Genomic DNA, 19,862 nt, shown 5'->3' on the forward strand with positions numbered 1-19,862 from the left:
CTATCTGTACCTAATCATTCATTACCTAATCATTCATAACATTTACATACTTAAAGGACAGCTGTTGTGTGATGTAAATATATACTTAAGCAGTGTTGTGTATATAAGGACTTTCCGTTTAGGGAGGACAAAACTAAAGCCTTATGAAAAACAGACTATGCATTTAAAATAACAAGCAGGGATGTATATAGGCTATATTAATTTCATTGTATTATTATTAACTTCATTGTATTATTTTGTTTTGTACTTTTTTACGTATATATTGTTTGTGTCCCATTTCTTTGAAATGGCTTACATGTACCCTTGACAACATCCATACAATATTTATTGTCAACAGATGGATAAATAAAATAAATAAATAAAACTTCATCAGAAAAGATGAGGCTGCTGCACAGACTTAGCAAACTGGATAGTGGCAAATCCAAAGAGTTCAAGGTATACTATAAAAATTACAAAAACACATACAGGAGAGTTGACAAATGGGCTAAAAAGGTCATAATGATAAAACAATTAGGTGCTCTTCCAACAAATGTAAGACCATCTGGGGTATAGTAAATGAACAGACTGGTAGAAAGTTAAGGAGAGAGGATAAAATCACACTAAATATAGAAGGACAAAAGACTGAAAATGCACATAAAATTGCCAACAAATTCAACAGCTATTTTTCAGAAATTTCCACAAATCTCCTAAAAAACTCTTCAAATACTGTTCACTCTCCTCCCACAAATCTCCTGACTAATTCTCCAAACACTGCACACTCTTGTCTCAAAAATAATACTCCTCTGAACTCCTTTTTTCTATCTCCTACAACACCATATGAAATTGAAGATATTATTAAAAAAAGAGTCAAAAAGATTTATTCTGCAGGGCATGATTTGATACCCTGCTTCTTACTTCATAAGTGTTCAAATTACATCAGTGGACCCCTGTCAAATATCATAAATACCTCATTTCTAGAGGGAACATTTCCAAACCAGCTAAAACTTGCTAAAATTATACCTCTCTACAAGAAGGGAGAGAAAACGGACATGACAAACTATAGGCCAATTGCTATACTATCTGCCTTCTCAAAATATTTGAATACTGTATGTTAACTAGATTAGAAATATGTTTCAATTCTAACAACATAATAACATCTTCCCAATATGGATTTTGGAAAAATAGGACCACCACACATGCTCTGTATTCATTTCTAGAAAAGTGCTCAAGTTTCGTTGACCATAAACAACCTGCTGTCGGTATATTTCTTGAACAGTCCAAGGCCTTTGATGTGGTCGACCACAAGCTGCTGCTTATGAAACTCCATAAGAATGGGATTAGAGGTGTAGCCCACAATTGGTTCCATAGCTACGTTAGTCAAAGAAAGCAATATGTAGAAATAAGAAAATCAGAGACATTCAGGCACTGCAGGTCAGATATACTACGTACAACAAATGGCGTCCCTCAGGGATCTGTCCTTGGCCCTGTTCTTTTCATATTGTTCATAAATGATCTCCCAGAACACATACCAAATGCTAGCTCCTTTCTGTCTGCGGACGACACAAATACCCTGATAACCAGTAGAGGTGACAAATTGCAAGATGCAGTTAATGAAAGTACTTGTCATTTAGAATCGTGGTTTGAAGCAAATAGACTACTTATAAATACTCAAAAAAACTGTAAGTATGAACTACTAGACAAAATCTAACCCCCTTCAATGCAGTTATAGTTATTGGCAAAGATGACATTACGAACTGGTAGGACACCAAATTTCTTGGACTTACCATCAGTAACACATTAAACTGGAAACTACATATTGAGGCATTGTCACAAAAGGTTAGTAAAACCTGCTATCTATTACGATCATTAAAAGACACAGCCAGTGCAGATACCTTGAAGCTGGTGTACCATGCTCTGTTTGAGTCTGTCTTGAGCTATGGCCTAATCTTCTGGGGAAAGAGCTCTGATTCTCTCACAATTTTCAAGTTACAAAAACAAGTAGTAAGAATAATGAAATGTAAAAAAAGAACTGAACACTGTAAACCACTATTTCAACAGCTAAAAATCCTGCCACCGCCATGCCTCTATATATTGGAACTAGCTTGTTTTACAGTACAGCACTTGGACGCCCTCGACAGAAATGCAAACTGCCACACACATGACACCACAAACAAAACACAGTTACACATTATAGCCCACAACACAAAATTATATGTGAATGGGGTATGGGCATTAAAATATACAACCACCTCCCAACAGACATAAAAACAAGCAAAAACCCAAAAATAATGAGAATTAAATTAAAGGAATTGCTACTAAATCACTGTTTCTATTCCGTACATGACTTTCTTGAAACAAAATTTTAATTACTTGCAATAAGCTGTTTATTCAGTTGTACATGTTTCTACTTTGTAAGATAATTTAATTATTGTATCTTATCTATATTCTGTCTGAATCTCATATATGTATTCTGCTATGTGAACTATGTACCACAATATTTTAATTACTTGTAATAAGCTTTATATTCACTTGTAGATATTTCTACTTAGTAAGATAATTTAATTATTGTTTATTACTCATAATCTGTCTGTATCTCTTATATGTATTCTGCTATGTGCAGCATGCACGACCGTCATCTCTCATCACACACCACCTTTTTTTATATTTTGTCTATGTATCCTATATGTATTCTGCTATGTGAGTTATGTGCCACTACTGTCATCTCTCGTCATATACCATCTTAACATAATTTCTCAAATTGACTTGTCCTATATCATGATGTGCTTTGCTGTACAAATTGTATGATCTACAGGACCAATAATAAATCAAATCAAATCAAATCAATGGCTCTACAAGATGTGTGATTACCTACTTTACACAATATTTGTACTGCTCAAGTATAATGAATAAACACTTTATTTGCTTTAAGGTCATTACCTCAGGAGATAATTCTGTAAGATAACAGAGACAAAAACATAAAAAAAATCTAACATATTTGTTTTCAGGAGTACAGAATGAGAGATATTTCAAACAGAAAAATATTCTGAATTGAGCTTATTGATTAATTTATCAACCTATTGATTCCATTTTAATTTCAGGTGGACACAAAGAAAATTTACATATAGTGTTTCACTTAGTGTGTCACAATGGATGTCTGCTTCACAGCCAGCAGATCATTTTGTTTGCTTGAAACTGTATAAAATAAATCTTTGTGAGATTCAGACTTAACCCTTTATTTGGCAAAGTTGCTCTCAAGCAACATTATATTTGCCAATTGTTTGGAAAAATGTTGAGAGTTTGGTACTTGCAAGCAACGTTTAGGCTCTGATACACAATGATATTCTGTTGTCTTTAATGAAAATTTTCTGAATAGTGTGCATGCTTAGCAGGCACTGTGCAAGGTTATGCATGCATCAGTTACCAGTGTGTCTGTTCCTTTCAATTTTGTGACAATGTTTTTTCCTTGTGCAAACAAATGGCTTATAAAAGGAAAGAGAAAGTCTTGACGGTGAACACATTACTCCACTCCATTTTGGCCTCATGCTGCAACAGTGGTTCAATGTACAAAAAATAGACAACAGTCCATATAAGCAAGTGTTTTGTTAATAATGCTATGTTTCACATCTGAAGATGCAGTAATTTTTTGTACAAAGCTCTTCTCCCTTTCCTTACTGGTTCTGCAGTAGTGTGATATTAGCTTGCATCCAGCAAGATGCATCTATTCAATTTCAGTGATTCCCATGTGAAGTCCTAATAAGCTCAACACATCTGTTACCTTCCATTTGCCTTTTCAGTTTCTTGCATAGGTATTAGAAGTTCATCTCTTTTTATTACTGAGGCTTCTAGTGTTCAGTTTGTAGAGTTTTGTTTCATTAATTATTTTTTCAACTGCAACTAAATTTTTTTGCACATCTGTCTTTCAGATGATTTTACACTATACTGGGAACACATTAAGAATCACTGGCATAAGGTGGATAGTGCTTTGAGCAGACTGGATGCATCTGGTAATTAGCTGTGCAAATAGCCACTTACCAGAAGTGTTCACATGGAAAACATTATGGTGCTTGTGTACACTCTTCTCTCCACAACAATTTTCTAAATTCTGCAAAATCATCTTCCACAAAACAGTTCACTGAAGGTTTATCATACTGCCCAAAGAGTAAGACAATCTTTACACAGGTTTAAGGCAAATTGTCTGCAATTTGTCTGATACAGAATGAAATTTTCACTCCGTAGTAGAGTGATGATATGAAACTTCTTTGCAGGTTAAAATTATGTGTCAGATTGAGACTCGAACTCGGGACCTTTGCCTTTCGCAGACAAGTGTCCTGCCAACTGAGCTATAGCTTGGGGGATGTTTCCAGAATGAAATTTTCAGTCTGTAGTGGAGTGTACACTGAAATAAAACTTCCTGGCAGTTTAAAACTATGTGCTAGACCGAATTCGAGTCTCAGTCCAGCAAATGGTAACTAAAGTTAATAGAGTCTCGTTTTTATGCTCAGAAACAGACAAAAATACAGAGACAGCAATATTTTAAGCAAAGGCAATGCAGTCAGATACACAGAGAATGAATAATTGTAGTATGGCAACCCTGGGGTTGCCGATGGCAGTGATAGTCTGGAACAGGGAAGCTGATGTGAAGAAATGTGAATAGTGCCGACTTTTAACAATAAGCACATCAGCACTTACGGTCCAGCACTAACTTATCATACTTTTAATATAGCTAGTCTGTTGAAGGCTCATAGGACACAAGGTATTCTAAAATTATCCTTACAATCTTGATCAAGCTTATTTCAGACATGGGGATAGGTAAAAAGATGTGGTTTGTGGCACTATGTTCACATTCACCTAAACTGATTTTCTGTTTTGTTTTATTTTTTGTTTTTTCTTTTTCAGGTTAGTTATTGATTTAAATGGTCACCCCCAGCTCATAGCACAGTATGTGTAATGGTTGACAGAGGGCAAATCTGATACCCAGATGCAACACATCTTCTGGACACCTTACAGAAGCACACTATTGTCACATCCAACCATCTGACTGTGGTACATGAGGGATCCAGAAGTGCCATGAGGAGAAGAGGACGAGTTCCGGGCATCTAAGCATGAGTGATACGAATGTAGAACAGTTGCAACAGGAATTTATCTGGGGCCCAACCAAATCAATACGTCAAATGTCTCAACAGTTGCAGTAACCACCAACCATGGTGTACAGGGTGCTCCACAAGAGGCACAAGCTTCATGCCCACAAAGTGCAGCTGCTGCATGTGCTTCAATCTGATGATAGGCCAAAGCACAATGCTTTGCCATTCAGATTCTAAGTCACATTGATGGTGACCCAGACTGTATGAAAAATGTGATATTCATGAATGAAGCTTGCTTTCATGCGTCCCAGAAGATAAACAGACACAATATGAGCATCAATTGCTCTGAGAACCCCTAATTTAACATGGGAACAGTGCACAATAGTCCAGAGGTAAAGCTATGGTGTGATCTGCTTCATGACTGTGTTGGGGAATTGATTTTTCTTTTATTTTTTTTTTTCAAAGGTTTATCTGAATATGTTGGAACAGTTTGCACTTCCACACATTGAGGAACTTCACCTCAATATAATGCTACAGCAGGACAGTGCCCCTCCTCACTCGACCTCCACCATTGGTAAGGCTTTGGACATTATATTTTCAGGTTGCTGGATTAGGAGAGGAGGCCCTATTTCCTGGTCCCCAAAGCATCCAGACATAACCTCATCAGGCTGTTTACTTTGGGACTTAAAGAAAGCTGCTGTCTACCATACCGTACTGAGGGGTGTGCATGAACTGTGAGCTCACATCAAAGCAATGATTTCATATATTAATGAGGATACAACAGGCAGGACATGAGAAGAACTGGGATTCCTATCCCCGATGTTATTCAGTCTGTACACTGAGCAAGCAGTAAAGGAAACCGAAGAAAAACCTGGGGTAGAAATTAAAGTTCAGGGAGAAGAAATAAAAGCTCTGAGGTTTGCTGATGACATTGTAATACTGTCAGAGACAGTAAAGGACTTGGAAGAGCAGTTAAATGGAACAGACAGTGTCTTGGAAGGAGGATATAAGATGACCATCAATAAAAGCATGACAAGGATAATGGAATACAATCAAATTATGTCAGACAGTTCTGAAGGAATTAGATTAGGAAACGAGACACTCAAAGTAGTTGATGAGTTTTGCTATTTGGGCAGTAAAATAACGGGTGATGGCCAACATAGAGAGGATATAAAATGTAAACTGGCAATGGCAAGAAAAGTGTTTCTGAAGAAGAAAAATTTGTTAACATAGAATACAGATTTAAGTGGTAGGAAGTCTTTTGTAAAGGCATTTGTCTGCAGTGTAGCCACATATGGAAGTGAAACGTGGATGAGAAACAGTTTAGACAAGAGAGTAGAGGCTTTTGAAGTGTGGTGCTACAGAAGAATGCTGAATGGATAAAAATAATGAGAAAAGAAATTTGTGGCACAACCTGACAAGAAGAAGGGATTAGTTGATAGGACACATACTGAGTCATTATGGGATCTCGAATTTAGTACTGGAGTGAGGAGTGAGGTGTGTGGTGAAGGGGGGGGGGGGGGGAGACACAGTTAAAAATCATACAGGGGGACCAAGAGATGAATACGAATACAGTAAGCAGATTCAGAAGGATGTAGGTTGTAGCAGTTATTTGGAGGTGAAGAGGCTTGCACAGGCTAGAGTAGCACGGCAAGCAGCCTCACACCAGTGTTTGGACCAATGGTCAAAACAACACCATACTAATTTATGCAGATTACCAATTAATAATAAGATGATTGCATATGCAACCTGAGGTGCCACCTCATAATGTCAATATTAATTCTTGAACAAAAATGTTTGATGACCACTGATTAATGCCAACATGGAATTGTTTCTACCACCAAAGCATTCATTGAAACCCACAGACAAATGAAATGTAGCCTAGTAACAAATCTATAACTACAAAAGGTACTCAGAATAAAAGTCCAATAGGTGCAGAAAGAAATCTACCAAAACTACTCCCAGAAAAAGCAAAAAAATTGTGTCACAAATTTCTTTTCTCATCAGTTTTACATATGCTGTTGGTCCTCTTGGTGTTATTTCAAAAAAAATATTGCTCAGAAGCCAGTGGTAATGCAGACTGAAAACTATTTGGTGCTTTTTGGGGGAGAAAATGACATTTACATAAGAACAGGACCATGGCAGTAGGGAATCTTTTTTTTTATTTATTTATTTTTAAACCTTTGTGATTTGTATTGTACCAATGCAACAGATCATAGTGAATGCAAATGATATGATCTTCCTTGATGGCCCTGTGTAACCACAGAAATTACAGAATTTGAGAGTTACCTGGAAAGAATCTGTAGAAAATATAAAAATGTAACATTTATAGATGCAATTGGCCTAAACTGGGAACACCATTAAACACATTGCCTCCATATGAACTGTAGAGGCAAGAAATAGATAATGCTAAATATAGTTCACCATCAGCCATGTCATCCTCAGTCATCTGTGATCCCTTAAATAATAAAATACATAGCTGTTCCACTGAAAATGGAAGTCTGATTTGAACCATTAATGGTCACAAGTTAAACCAGTTAAAAGGCAAATCAAACTTAATAAACTGGAATAAATTAATCCTGCAGGATATGAAAGCAAACAAGTCTGCAGCCAAATCATTAAAGATTCTAATGAAATCTGTTCTTCATATCACTAGGATCATTGCAAGCAGAGCATCCTATTAAACCCAAAAGACTATGCAGCTAGTATAAAAATGATAACAAACTCAACCAAATGTACTCAGCAAAAGGGGATTATAAATCAGAAATCCAGTTACTTAAATGTAAAGTAAATGGTGAACACATTCTTAATGCACAAAACAAATGTAAGCTTGGATGGGAGGTCAATGAAACAGAAATAAACTCTGAAATGAAAGCGAGTGCTTTTCTGAAGCAACCAGATGTATTAAACACACTTTTTGGCAAGCCCTTCTCAGCCATCAAGTTAGAGAAAGATTTGAGCAAAGCTGAAGCACTACTGTCAATTATTGGTAATAATACAAACAATCAACAAAGCACCAGCAGACAATTACTCATCCATCCCATTTATCCCAGTAATAGCAAAGATAATCAAGTACTGTAAGCAACAAAAGATTGTCCAGAATGTTCAATGCAATAAATAACTCTGTTCGGCACAATAGGGATTCAAGCCTGGCAACTCTACTGTTAAAGCAGCTGAAAGCATTACGGTGAAAGTATATAACAATTATTTATGCCACACTACTTGATGTAAGTATAGCCTTTGAGACACTCTCATTTGAAATACTGACTAAAAAGTTATATTAGTATGGAAAAAGAGAGAATGCTCTTGACTTTATGCAGTCCTACCTTAGTGACAGGCAGCAGCTTATGTGTTCAGAGAATCAAACTCAGATTGTCTACCAGCTTTAACAGAAGTATCTCATGGCTCAGTTCTTCAACACTATTTTATTTATTATATATATAAATGATCTGCCCTTAGTATTGCTTTGTGAAATTGTGCTCTATGTAGACAGTGCTACACTAGTTGTACAGGAGAGAACCTGGATGGTCTACAGCTTAATGTAGCAACAAAAAAGACATATGCAGCACATGATTTAAGGCAAATTATACAAAAACTGAAGAATATTGTTCTATTGAAATGCACTGAAACAGGACAGTACCTCAGCAAAACTTCTTAGTTTTCATATTGACTAAAGGCTTGCATAACATACTCATACATACAAAATACGTAACAGACTCTCTCAGGTAGTGTCTATTGCACAAATAGAGAAGTTGCATCACCAAAATGTTCTTATTATATGTATACTTTACCTTCTTCCACTCACATCTGACATATAAAATTTTATCACAGAAAAATTCCAGTGATGCAAAAATAATATTTAAATGGTAGAAAAAGGATGTTACATGCACCATCAGAATCTTGTAGAAATTACTTTAAGGAATTTAATATGATGACAGTACCAAGTATAAATATTTGCAGTAGCCTGATCTATTTTAAGGAAAATATAAATCTATTTAATCTAATAAGCTCAGTACATCAGCATAACACAATAAATTTACATACAACTGCCATGCCATATACCATTTAGCAAAGATTCATGACCATTATAAACATCTTGCCATTGTGCTTTTTTAACACAGTCCTAAAAACTGGTCATACAGTGCGTGTGAATAAATTCCAAAGTAAAACTGAAAAATGGATTAAAAGTTAAGAATATCACACTGTGAAAGACTGTCATGAAAGTATACTTTATTATGATAAGCTATTTACAATAACAAAATGCAGTACTGTGCAATACACAAAGTTAAATATATCAATATATAAAATCAGATGTAATGTTTAATATATAGTGTGCAAACATAATGTATTATGTAACTGTATTAACTGATTATTGTAAATATATTTATGTAATGTGTAAAGTCTAATGTAGAAGTGGAAAATATATAATCTGTAAAATTTGACAGCAGCAATTAAACAGAAAATCCTCAAAGGTGAATAAATCTATTCTATTGTATTCTATTCTAAACTGTTGCCTGCACTCCTACTTTGAAACTTTCATTACATAACATCCATTTAATATGAATTACATCCAACAAAAATACCTTCTTGGTATTATTAACATTTTCAGCCTCACCCTGCATTTTTATGTTCTGTATTGTTAGGCTGCTAATAAACTTGTTGGGATGCGTGTATGCTTCTGTGTGCTATTAAGTAAGCACTGAAGCTATTAGAGTTAGCTACACTGAAGCTATCAGATTTGTAGCACTTACTGGGTTTTATCACTGATTTGGGAGGCTTTATGACCTAGCCCAAATGTTACTACCGCAAACCAAAGCTCACAATTCTGCTAATTCCTCTTGTGCTTTAGCCAAATACACTCAAATTTTCACAATTGCAGGAAACAAAACTACAATTTTATAAGGCAGAATGTTATGACTACTTTGTAAGTTATTGTTAATGAACATATCTAAATAATAATAATAATACGAAACATAAAATAAAGGTATTTTTGTTATTTCCAATTGTTACTCAATCTCAATAATAATAATAATATGTAACATATGGATATACACTCTTCATTCAAATAATTAAAATAATTTCCTATTTCATATTTTATTCTCCTTAACAATTGCTTCTATATCACAGAGAAATATTTGAACAGAAATCATTATTCTAATTTATATTCAAGTATTCCTCTGTGATAAACAAGGAATTGTAAAGGTGAATAAAATAGAAATTATTTTAATTATTTGAATGAATAGTGTATATTTGAGAGTTACGGGACCTAAAGGTCATAGTGGTTTCTATTTACAGAGTATCAGCTACAACTGAAGCTTTTCTCACCAAATTTCAGAGCCTGCTTAAAACCTCAATAATTAAAAAAAGAGAAACATTTTAATATCTGATGACTTTAATATTAATACCATAGCTGAAAGTAATGACACATAAACAACACTGACATAATAAATAACTTTAGCTTCAATATATACTTCATGCAAGCCACTACAGTAAATATACAGTCAGCGACCTGCACTGATAATATTTTAACACATTTTGTGTTTGAAGATATTTACAAATTTTGCTTGGATTTAGGAATCTCTGACCCCTTCTGGATTATCCACTGAACTAGCAAGAATAAACAGCATGATTTCAAGTTATGGAAGCTGTATAAAAGGAATTCTGATGAAAACAGTTCAGTAAAGTGATATTGAATGGCCTTTTGACTGCTGTATTTCAAGTAGTAGTGACTTTGAGAATTTTTAAGTAGCTTTCTTGAGATGTTTAATTAATGTTTTCCAGTTAAAAACATGTGTGAACAAATGACTGGTAAACGTAAGTGGATGACACAAGGTATGCAAATTTCTAGTGTCAGGAAGAGGTAACTCCACAATGAACTGAAATATGATAAAACTGCCATTTTACTGAGTATGTTAGATATTATAATTTTTTTAAAAAAAGGTGTGAAGACAGCCACAAAAATGCCAAACTATAAGTTGATTTTACAACCTAAAAGTAAGACAAAGACTGTATTGTCTGCTGCCAAATCACAATTCAGCATTGGAGTTAGTAGCCATGAAATATCTATGATTAATGTAGGTGATTGCCTTACTGTAAACCCAACTCCAAAATCAAAGTATTTAAATAGATTCCTCAAAAATATGGCTAGGTCAGATGTTGACATAGTAGGGTACCAGAGTGAAGTAAATCCCATTGGACACCATCCAAAAGCTGAGTATGTAACAGATTTTCAAAAACACTCAATAAAGGACGTGGAAAATGTTATATCATCAAAAAGTAATAATTCTGTTAGGTGGAATGGGATACATGCTGAATTTGGAACAAAGCGGGTGGATTCCTTCAAGCTGTTCCATTTTCTCTTCCTCCATCCCCAAACTATTATTATTATTATTATTTCATTATTTTATTACTACTGTTATTAATTTTATGTGTATGTGTAAATTCTGAGACATCTTCAATTTTGTCATTAATATAACATGTGCACAGAACCTAAAAATCTCAAATACTGACTCAGGGCTTATCCGACTTCATTAACTATTACATTCCTTTTGTTATCAGGAATAGAATGAGACAGTTAGTTCACCTAAAAACTGTACTAATTACTAAAATCTATGATTTTGAATTTCATTATCATTGTTCATGTTTAAACATATACCTCATTACTGACTTCCTGATAAAGAAGATGAAAAACTTATAGAAAAAATAAAGCATTGAGCAGCTAATGATGAAAATATGTAAGCGACTCTTGCACTCAATTAATTCCAGAGTAATTAACACCCATATTTAAAACGTTGTTGTTGTTGTTGTGGTCTTCAGACCAGAGACTGGTTTGATGCAGCTCTCCATGCTACTCTATCCTATGCAAGCTTCATCATTTCCAAGTATCTTCTGCAACCTACATCCTTCTGAATCTGCTTAGTGAATTCATCTCTTGGTCTCCCTCTACGATTTTTGCTCTCCGCGTTGCCCTCCAATACTAAATTGATGATCCCTTGATGCCTCAGAACATGTCCTATCAACCGATCCATTCTTCTAGTCAAGTTGTGCCACAAATTTCTCTTCTCTCCAATTCTATTCAGTACCTCCTCATTATTTAGGTGATCTACCCATCTAATCTTCAGCAGTCTTCTGTAGCACCACATTTCAAAAGCTGCTATTCTCTAAACTATTTATCGTCCATGTTTCACTTCCATACAGGGCTACACTCCATGCAAACACTTTCAGAAAATACTTCCTGACACTTAAATCTACACTTGATGTTAACATATTTCTCTTCTTCAGAAATGCTTTCCTTGCCATTGCCAGTCTACATTTTATATCCTCTCTACTTCGACCATCAGCATCAACAGACAAGAAAACTAGCTATGCTCAGCCAGACTATATTACGTTAGAACAAGGAGTTTGAAACTATCTCAGTTAAGTTGCTAAGTTTTTTGCTAATGAAGGTGTCTTTCTGTTCAGGTGTATTTTTGCTTCTGGTGAAGGTATATTTAGATATACTAAAACTGTGGTCACGGATTTCAATAAATCTTTATCTTGCAACTTTTTGGCTGTTACCATTTACAGCGGACATTCCATTATACTAGTTTTGATTTTCTTGATGTTCATCTTATATCCTCCTTTCAAGACACTATCCATTCCATTCAACTGCTCTTCCAGGTCCTTTGCTGCCTCTGAAGGAATTACAATGTCAGCGGCAAACCTCAAAGTCTTTAGTTCTTCTCCATGGATTTTAATTCCTATTCCAAATTTTCTTTTGTTTCCTTTACTGCTTGCTCAATATACTGATTGAATAACATCAGCGATAGGCTATACCCTATCTCACTTCCCAACCACTGCTTCTCTTTCATGCCCCTCAACTTGTATAACTGCCATCTGGTGTCTGTACAAATTGCACATAGCCTTTTGCTCCCTGTATTTCACCCCTACTACCTTCAGAATTTGAAAGAGAGTATTCCAGTCAACACTGTCAAAAGCTTTCTCTAAGTCTACAAATGATAGAAATGTAGGCTTGCCTTTCCTTGACCTACCTCCTAAGAAAAGTCATAGGGTCAGTCTTGCTTCATTTCTACGGAATTCAAACTGAACCTTTCTGAGGTCGGCTTCTACCAGTTTTTCCATTCGTCTGTAAAGAATTCATGTTAGTACTGTGCAGCCATGACTTATTAAACTGATAGTTCAGTAATTTTCATACCCGTCAATATCTGCTTTCTTTGGGGTTGGAATTATTGTATTCTTCTTGAAGTCTGAAGGTATTTCGCCTGTCTCATACATCTTGCTCACCAGATGGAAGAGTTTGTCATGGCTGGCTCTCCCAATGCTATCAGTAGTTCTAATGGAACGTTGTCTACTCGTGTGGCCTTGTTTTGACTTAGGTCTTTCAGTGCTCTGTCAAACTCTTCGTGCAATATCATATCTCCCATTTCATCTTCATCTACACCCTCTTCCATTTCCATAATATTGCCCTCAAGTACATTACACTTGTATAAATCCTCTATATGTTTTTCCACCTTTCTGCTTTCCCTACTTTGCTTAGAACTGGCTTTCCATCTGAGCTCTTGATATTCATACAGGTGGTTCTCTTTTCTCCAAAGGTCTCTTTAATTTTCCTGTAGGCAGTATCTACCTTACCCCTAGTGATATATGCCTCTACACCCTTACATTTGTGCACTAGCCATCCCCACCGACCCATTTTGCACTTCCTGTTGATCTCATTTTTGAGACGTTACTGAAATAGAATTCCATTTCTAGGCAAACTATGCAGCATAATTCAACAGAAATGATTACTGTATCTGAAAGTCTATGTTAAAATGAATCTCCTCAACTACTCATAAACATAAATCAAAGAGACAACTTCAGTTTTAATTACTGTCAACTTATGTTGAAAGCCATTTTTGTTCAGATGAAGTTCAGTTTGCAATGAGTCATGAAATGAGCCAGATCTCTGTCCAAAAATACAGAATAATATACTGCATATGATACAGTACAAATTACAAGTCAGAAATGTGGCACAAGCTATCTACGAGAGTCATTCAATAATTAAAGAGATAAATTGGTCTGGGGAAAAAACTGTTAGTAGGTCAAGTTCAGTACTTTTATGGCTTTTAGTTGGCATCACTGGGATGAGCCCTGATCAGCTGATGTATCAACATTGTTTTGTTTATAATATCAAAAATATATTTCAAGATGGTGAATCCGCTTGAAACATCCATTTTAGTTGAACAATGTTCTGTTATTCATTTTTTACTTGTTGAAGGCGAGAAACCAGTGAATCTATACTGTATAATGTCTAAAGTTTATGGTGAGGGTTGTATGAATCATGCAAATTTTTACAAGTGGAGAGAGCTTCAAAAATGGCTGCGACTCAATGACTGACGAACACCATTCTGGCTGGCCAGTTGCAGTTTCAGCTCCCTCACTTGAAACTCGAATTGATGACATTATTCGTGCCAACTGCCATGTGACTGTGGAAATGATAGTTGATGATGTTCAAGTTAGTACTGGTACAGTTCATAACATCATCTGTAACATGCTGAAGTACCGCAAAACTTGTGCAAGACGGGTCCTAACAGAGTTGATGTGGCTACACAAGGAAACAAGGTTGAGAGTGTGCACATAGCTAAAGGAATGTTATGAAAGAGAAGGTGAGCACTTCCTCAACAAAATTTTAGCTTGTGATAAAACTTGGGTTCACAATTATGAGCCACAATCAAAATGACAAAGCATGGAGTGGAAGCACACCACCTCACCTGTCAAGAAAAAATTCAAAACCCGAGCATCAGCACGAAAAGTCATGTTGAGGGTGTTTTGGGATGCTGAAGGTTCAGTTTTTTGTGATTATCTTGAAGAGCAGCATACAATGAACAGCCAATACTACTCGGATTTGCTTTTAAACAAGATGAAGCCAGTCATGAGATAGAGACATCATGGACCTCAGAGGGGAGGTGAGATTCTCCAGCGAGACAATGCACATCCTCATATTGCTCAAGTAACCTGTGAAACCATCAACAAAATGGGCTGAAAAGTACTACCTCATCCCCCTTACAGTCCTGATTTAGCACCTAGTGATTTCCATTTGTTTGGTGCAATGAAGGAGGCATTACATGGGAAGAGGTTCCAGACAACGAGGATGTGAAAAAGTTTGTGGGAAATTGGTTCAAACATCAAGATAAAGTGTTCTTTGCGGCTGGAATAAAAAAAGCTTGTAACCTATTGGAACAAGTGCATAAATGTTTAAGGGGATTATGTTGAAAAGTAGAAAAAGTATTGTTTTTTTTTAAATAAATGGTTTTTTTCTCTAGACCAAATTGTCTCTCTAATTATTAAATGACCCTTGTAAATTTCATGTCTGGAAGTTAATTCAGTCACTCAGTCATTATTTCCTAATGACTGACTATTAACTTGTAGTTATTCCCATGGACTATGACAAACTTCAATAATGATTATCACTCACTATGACAACAGAGCTAGGCTAAGAAAAGTGTTACTTACTGTGCATATCACTCTCTTGCTAATATTGACTATTAAATTTGAGAGACAGTGACTGTGCTAATTATTTGTTCACCAAACTTGAATTTTTATGAATATTTGCATTAGTATTAGGTTATTGCACTTGAACAATCATATTATAGAATGTAAACTGACTGTAGTATGTCGCTATTTGTTTTATCTGTCACATAATTAAAGTAAAGGAGACACAAACTGGTGATAAACAGTAGCTCATTCAGTGTTAAAATTCTAGTAAAGTGTTTGAACTGCAAATTTCTGGTGTAGCCTTCATTATTAGTAATATATTGGCTCCCCATCAACTTTTCAGCCAATTTTGACAGAGGCGCTGCTACTGAAAGCAAATTTGTACAGGAAATGGAAAGGCTATAAAGTGATTAAAGCACGGTACCACATAATAGCACATCCTTTAACACAAATTATCAACCAATCTTTCGAACAAGGATGTTTTCCTGATATGTTGAAGCATGCCGAAATCACATCTCTGCTCAAGAAAGGGTCAAGTGGAGACTTGGGAAACCATCACTCTATTTCTATTCTTCCAGCCCTGTCAAAAGTGCTAGAGAAAGTAAGCACAAACCAGCTACAAAATTTTATTGTAAAAAATGATACATTATGAGTAACCAATTTGGATTCCAGCAAGGAAAAATCACTCTGGATGCACTGGATAACTTTAGTGAGAAGATACGAAAGCATTGCCTCAGATGAGTAAAGTTACAGGCCTTTGACTCTGCAAACCATGCCTTGCTTATCTACAAATTACATAAATGTGGGATTAAGGGCAATGCTCTGAAATGGCTTACACCATACCTGCATAACAGAAAACAAAGGGTAATTATCATATGAATTGCAAAGAATTATTATTCTAAATGGAGTACAGGGTTGCAAGGTATGACTTAAGTTCCATTTTATGGCCAATCCTGCTCCTATTCTACATATATGACTTATCCATAAATATAAATTCCCCATCAGTTCTGAATACAAATGATACTTCGGTTTTAACTGAAGATTACAATGCAGAAAAAATCCTGAGTTGTATCATGAGCGAACTTCATATCCTAAAACCAGTTCCAGCCAAATAGGTTGAAACTGAATATTGAAAACAACCATAAGGTACCTTTCAAAACCAAGCATTCCAAATGAATGGTACTTAAAATACAACTTAACAATTAACTTATGAAAGAAGGTGATGTGATCAAATTTCTTAGACTAAATGAGGACACAAACTTAAGCTGGAATACAAATATTGGCTTCCCATCAAATTAATTAAGCAGTTTTATTGACATGAGTTCACGAAAAATAACACATCATTGTTATTTTGAGTTCGTTATTAGGTATGGCACAATTTTCTGGGATGTTCAAATAGTGTGTCACGAATATAGAAACTGCAGAAGAAAATTGTCAGATATATGTGTACTGTACAGCAAAGAGAATTTTGTCGGCCATAATTTTGCAAACTACAAAGTGGAACCGTTCCCTCCATATACATTTATGAAATTGTAATCTTCCTTCACAGCAGCCAAAAATTATTTGAAGCCGATCATTTTAACCATACATACAATACGAGAAATAAAAAGAATTTTATGCTACCCACATATAAACTGAAATTATATGCATGGGCTTGACAGTATATGAGGATGACAATATATAACAAATTAATGGGTAGGATATATTTAATATGAAGCCAGAATTCTAAAAAATAAGGCTACAGCAGATTCTGTGGAGAAATGGTAGAATAATCATAAAGGATGAAATGATAATCTGAGCAGCAGGGACGGGGCTGCTTAGTCTTAAGATTTATTAATTATATATATGAAACAAATTATATTACTGTATTTAAAAACAAAGATGATGTGACTTACCATACGAAAGCGCTGGCGGGTCGATAAAAACACAAACAAACACATACATACACACAAAATTCTAGCTTTCACAACCAACGGTTGCTTCGTCAGGAAAGAGGGAAGGAGAGGGAAAGACGAAAGGATGTGGGTTTTAAGGGAGAGGGTAAGGAGTCATTACAATCCCAGGAGCGGAAAGACTTACCTTAGGGGGAAAAAAGGACAGGTATACACTCACACACACACACATATCCATCTGCACATACACAGACACAAGCAGACTGTTATGATGCTGTTACTAAGATTGGTTGTTCAACGTTTATTGTGAAGTTTTAGCACAATTTTGACATGTCTCCTGTACCTAAATAAAATTATTTACATTATTTACATTATGAGACTAATAAACCACAATTAACAATTCAGAGACAACTTTAATCTACATTTGAAAATACATCTAGTATCTGTCAGACATATTATTTCTCTGGGCAGATTATCACACGAGTTTTATAGCTGTATATTGCACTTCTCTCTGTGCCAAAATTAGATTCCGTAGAGAGAAATGCATATAATTTCTGTTTCTAGTACTATATTGGTAAACACCTCTATCACTCTCAAACTACAATGGATTGTTCATAACAAAGTCCACATGTTTTTGTAAAAAAGAACAGTTTTTTCTTTACCTATCATAGTTCTAAGATGTGCCTAAATTACAACACATGTAACTGAGGTAATTCTTGGATTAGACAACACAGAGCCCATTTAAGACATTAAACAATGGAAACAACTTGTGGTCATAAAATAAAGTCAATCATACAACAGAAATTCATAATAAATTAAATGAGCCAGAAACATGGGTTCATCAGAATTACCTTCACAGTGTTCTTATGTCAGAAACATTACTGACAACAACTGACAGTTTGGTTCCCCTCTGAATTTATTTTTTATGAGAGTACCTTCATTTCACATGCAATCTGACTATAAATCTGTTTCAAAGCCCTTTCTTATTGACAAACGATTCAGATAAATGGATTATATCACAGTAAAATTTGCATTATATGCTAATATGAAACCATTTTCCGAGAGAAGAAAATGCATCCACTTACTGAAGCTGCATGTATATAACAGAGGAACAGTACATAACTTTGTTCGAAAGTTTTGTGTAAATAGCTATAGTATTCCCAATTATGGGTGCAAGATCTGTATTTACAAATATGAATGATTTAAAAAATGCTAACTGCTGCATTGATTTAGGCACATTTAGGAGCACAAATGACAACTCAATGACCCCCACCCCTCAATAAAAAAATATTAACTTAGCATTAAGACACAAAACTTAACAATTACCTCTCATCGCTCTTATAAATACAATCAAATATTGATAGAGCTTGTGTCTTGTACATATTACAGTGGTTGATTTCGCATTATGCTGTCCAAACATCCTAAGTCACAACTAGATAGGAGAAACATTAACATTAAACTCAAACTTGGTTTTTGGGTTGAGATTAAAAGTGAATAACAGTTTTTTCATTGCTTTAAACACAAAGATGTCCATTAACATTAAAACAGCACATACAAACTTTTACACAATACCTCTGAGTTAATAAATTTTCTGTAATTAAAGTATGAATTTTTAAAAGCATGTCTGTATTTTGGTTATCATAAAATATTAAGTAAAACTATATTCTTAGCAGTCAGTACATAAAAAGGTAGAGTAATCTGCCAAAAGGTAAGAAGGTAGAGTGGCATTAAACAGCATTTAAATTCACTGCATGCAAACTTATTTCTTTTGGGAAAATAATAAACTCAAGAGATAGTAGTCTGACAAGTAAAGTAACCAAAGATAGAGGAATATCACAAAATATTTATTGAACAGATACAAACTGAGTGATTAACGAAAATGAACATCTCCCAGTCACTACTTCACAAGTTATTTAACTGCATTCTTACCACAAATCACAATTAAATATAGTTTATTTTGTAATTTTACAATAAACAAAAACATTCTCATTGTCCCCGATACATTTTGCTTTTCCAGCTACTGCAAAATGTGAAAGACAGCAACAGTTTTACTCACCCTTCGAACAGATAGGGAACAGTGCTGCCTGCAGCTGTTTAACAAGAGCTCCTGAATCCATAGTCTGACAGCCTGAGAAGTAGCTGGGCCCGCCTGTGGGGCCCTCCGACTCCCCCACCTCACACTCACACTCATTTCCCCTCCCTGGTTGAAAAGTGTGACTCATTGTTGCTAGGGGAGTCGGGTTCTACACATCATTGCTCACAGTGCTGTGGCAACTGACCTGCGGCTGCATGCAGCTGCTTATGTAGAAAATAATGAAAGACTGCTTACAGTAAATGCAGTGCCATATGTATCCTCATCTTAAATGGTAGTACTAGACTCAGGTACTACTCCATGCATAGTCTGAAGTAGAGATTTCAAATGAAAGAATAAGTTAAA

General features: G+C 35.3%; 1 protein-coding gene across 1 annotated transcript in view; it reads right to left on the reverse strand.

Moving 5' to 3' along the window:
- The window catches only part of LOC124788990 (cytosolic carboxypeptidase Nna1), a 580,471-nt gene extending 560,929 nt beyond the window's left edge, over positions 1-19,542 (reverse strand). Inside the window, exon 1 of the mRNA XM_047256278.1 lies at positions 19,482-19,542. Within this exon, the coding sequence (XP_047112234.1) occupies positions 19,482-19,542 (61 nt within the window). The remainder of the gene's footprint in view (positions 1-19,481) is intronic.
- Positions 19,543-19,862: the final 320 nt, after the last annotated feature.

The sequence above is a fragment of the Schistocerca piceifrons genome, chromosome 3 (genome assembly GCF_021461385.2).
Source record: "Schistocerca piceifrons isolate TAMUIC-IGC-003096 chromosome 3, iqSchPice1.1, whole genome shotgun sequence".
Taxonomy (NCBI): domain Eukaryota; kingdom Metazoa; phylum Arthropoda; class Insecta; order Orthoptera; family Acrididae; genus Schistocerca; species Schistocerca piceifrons.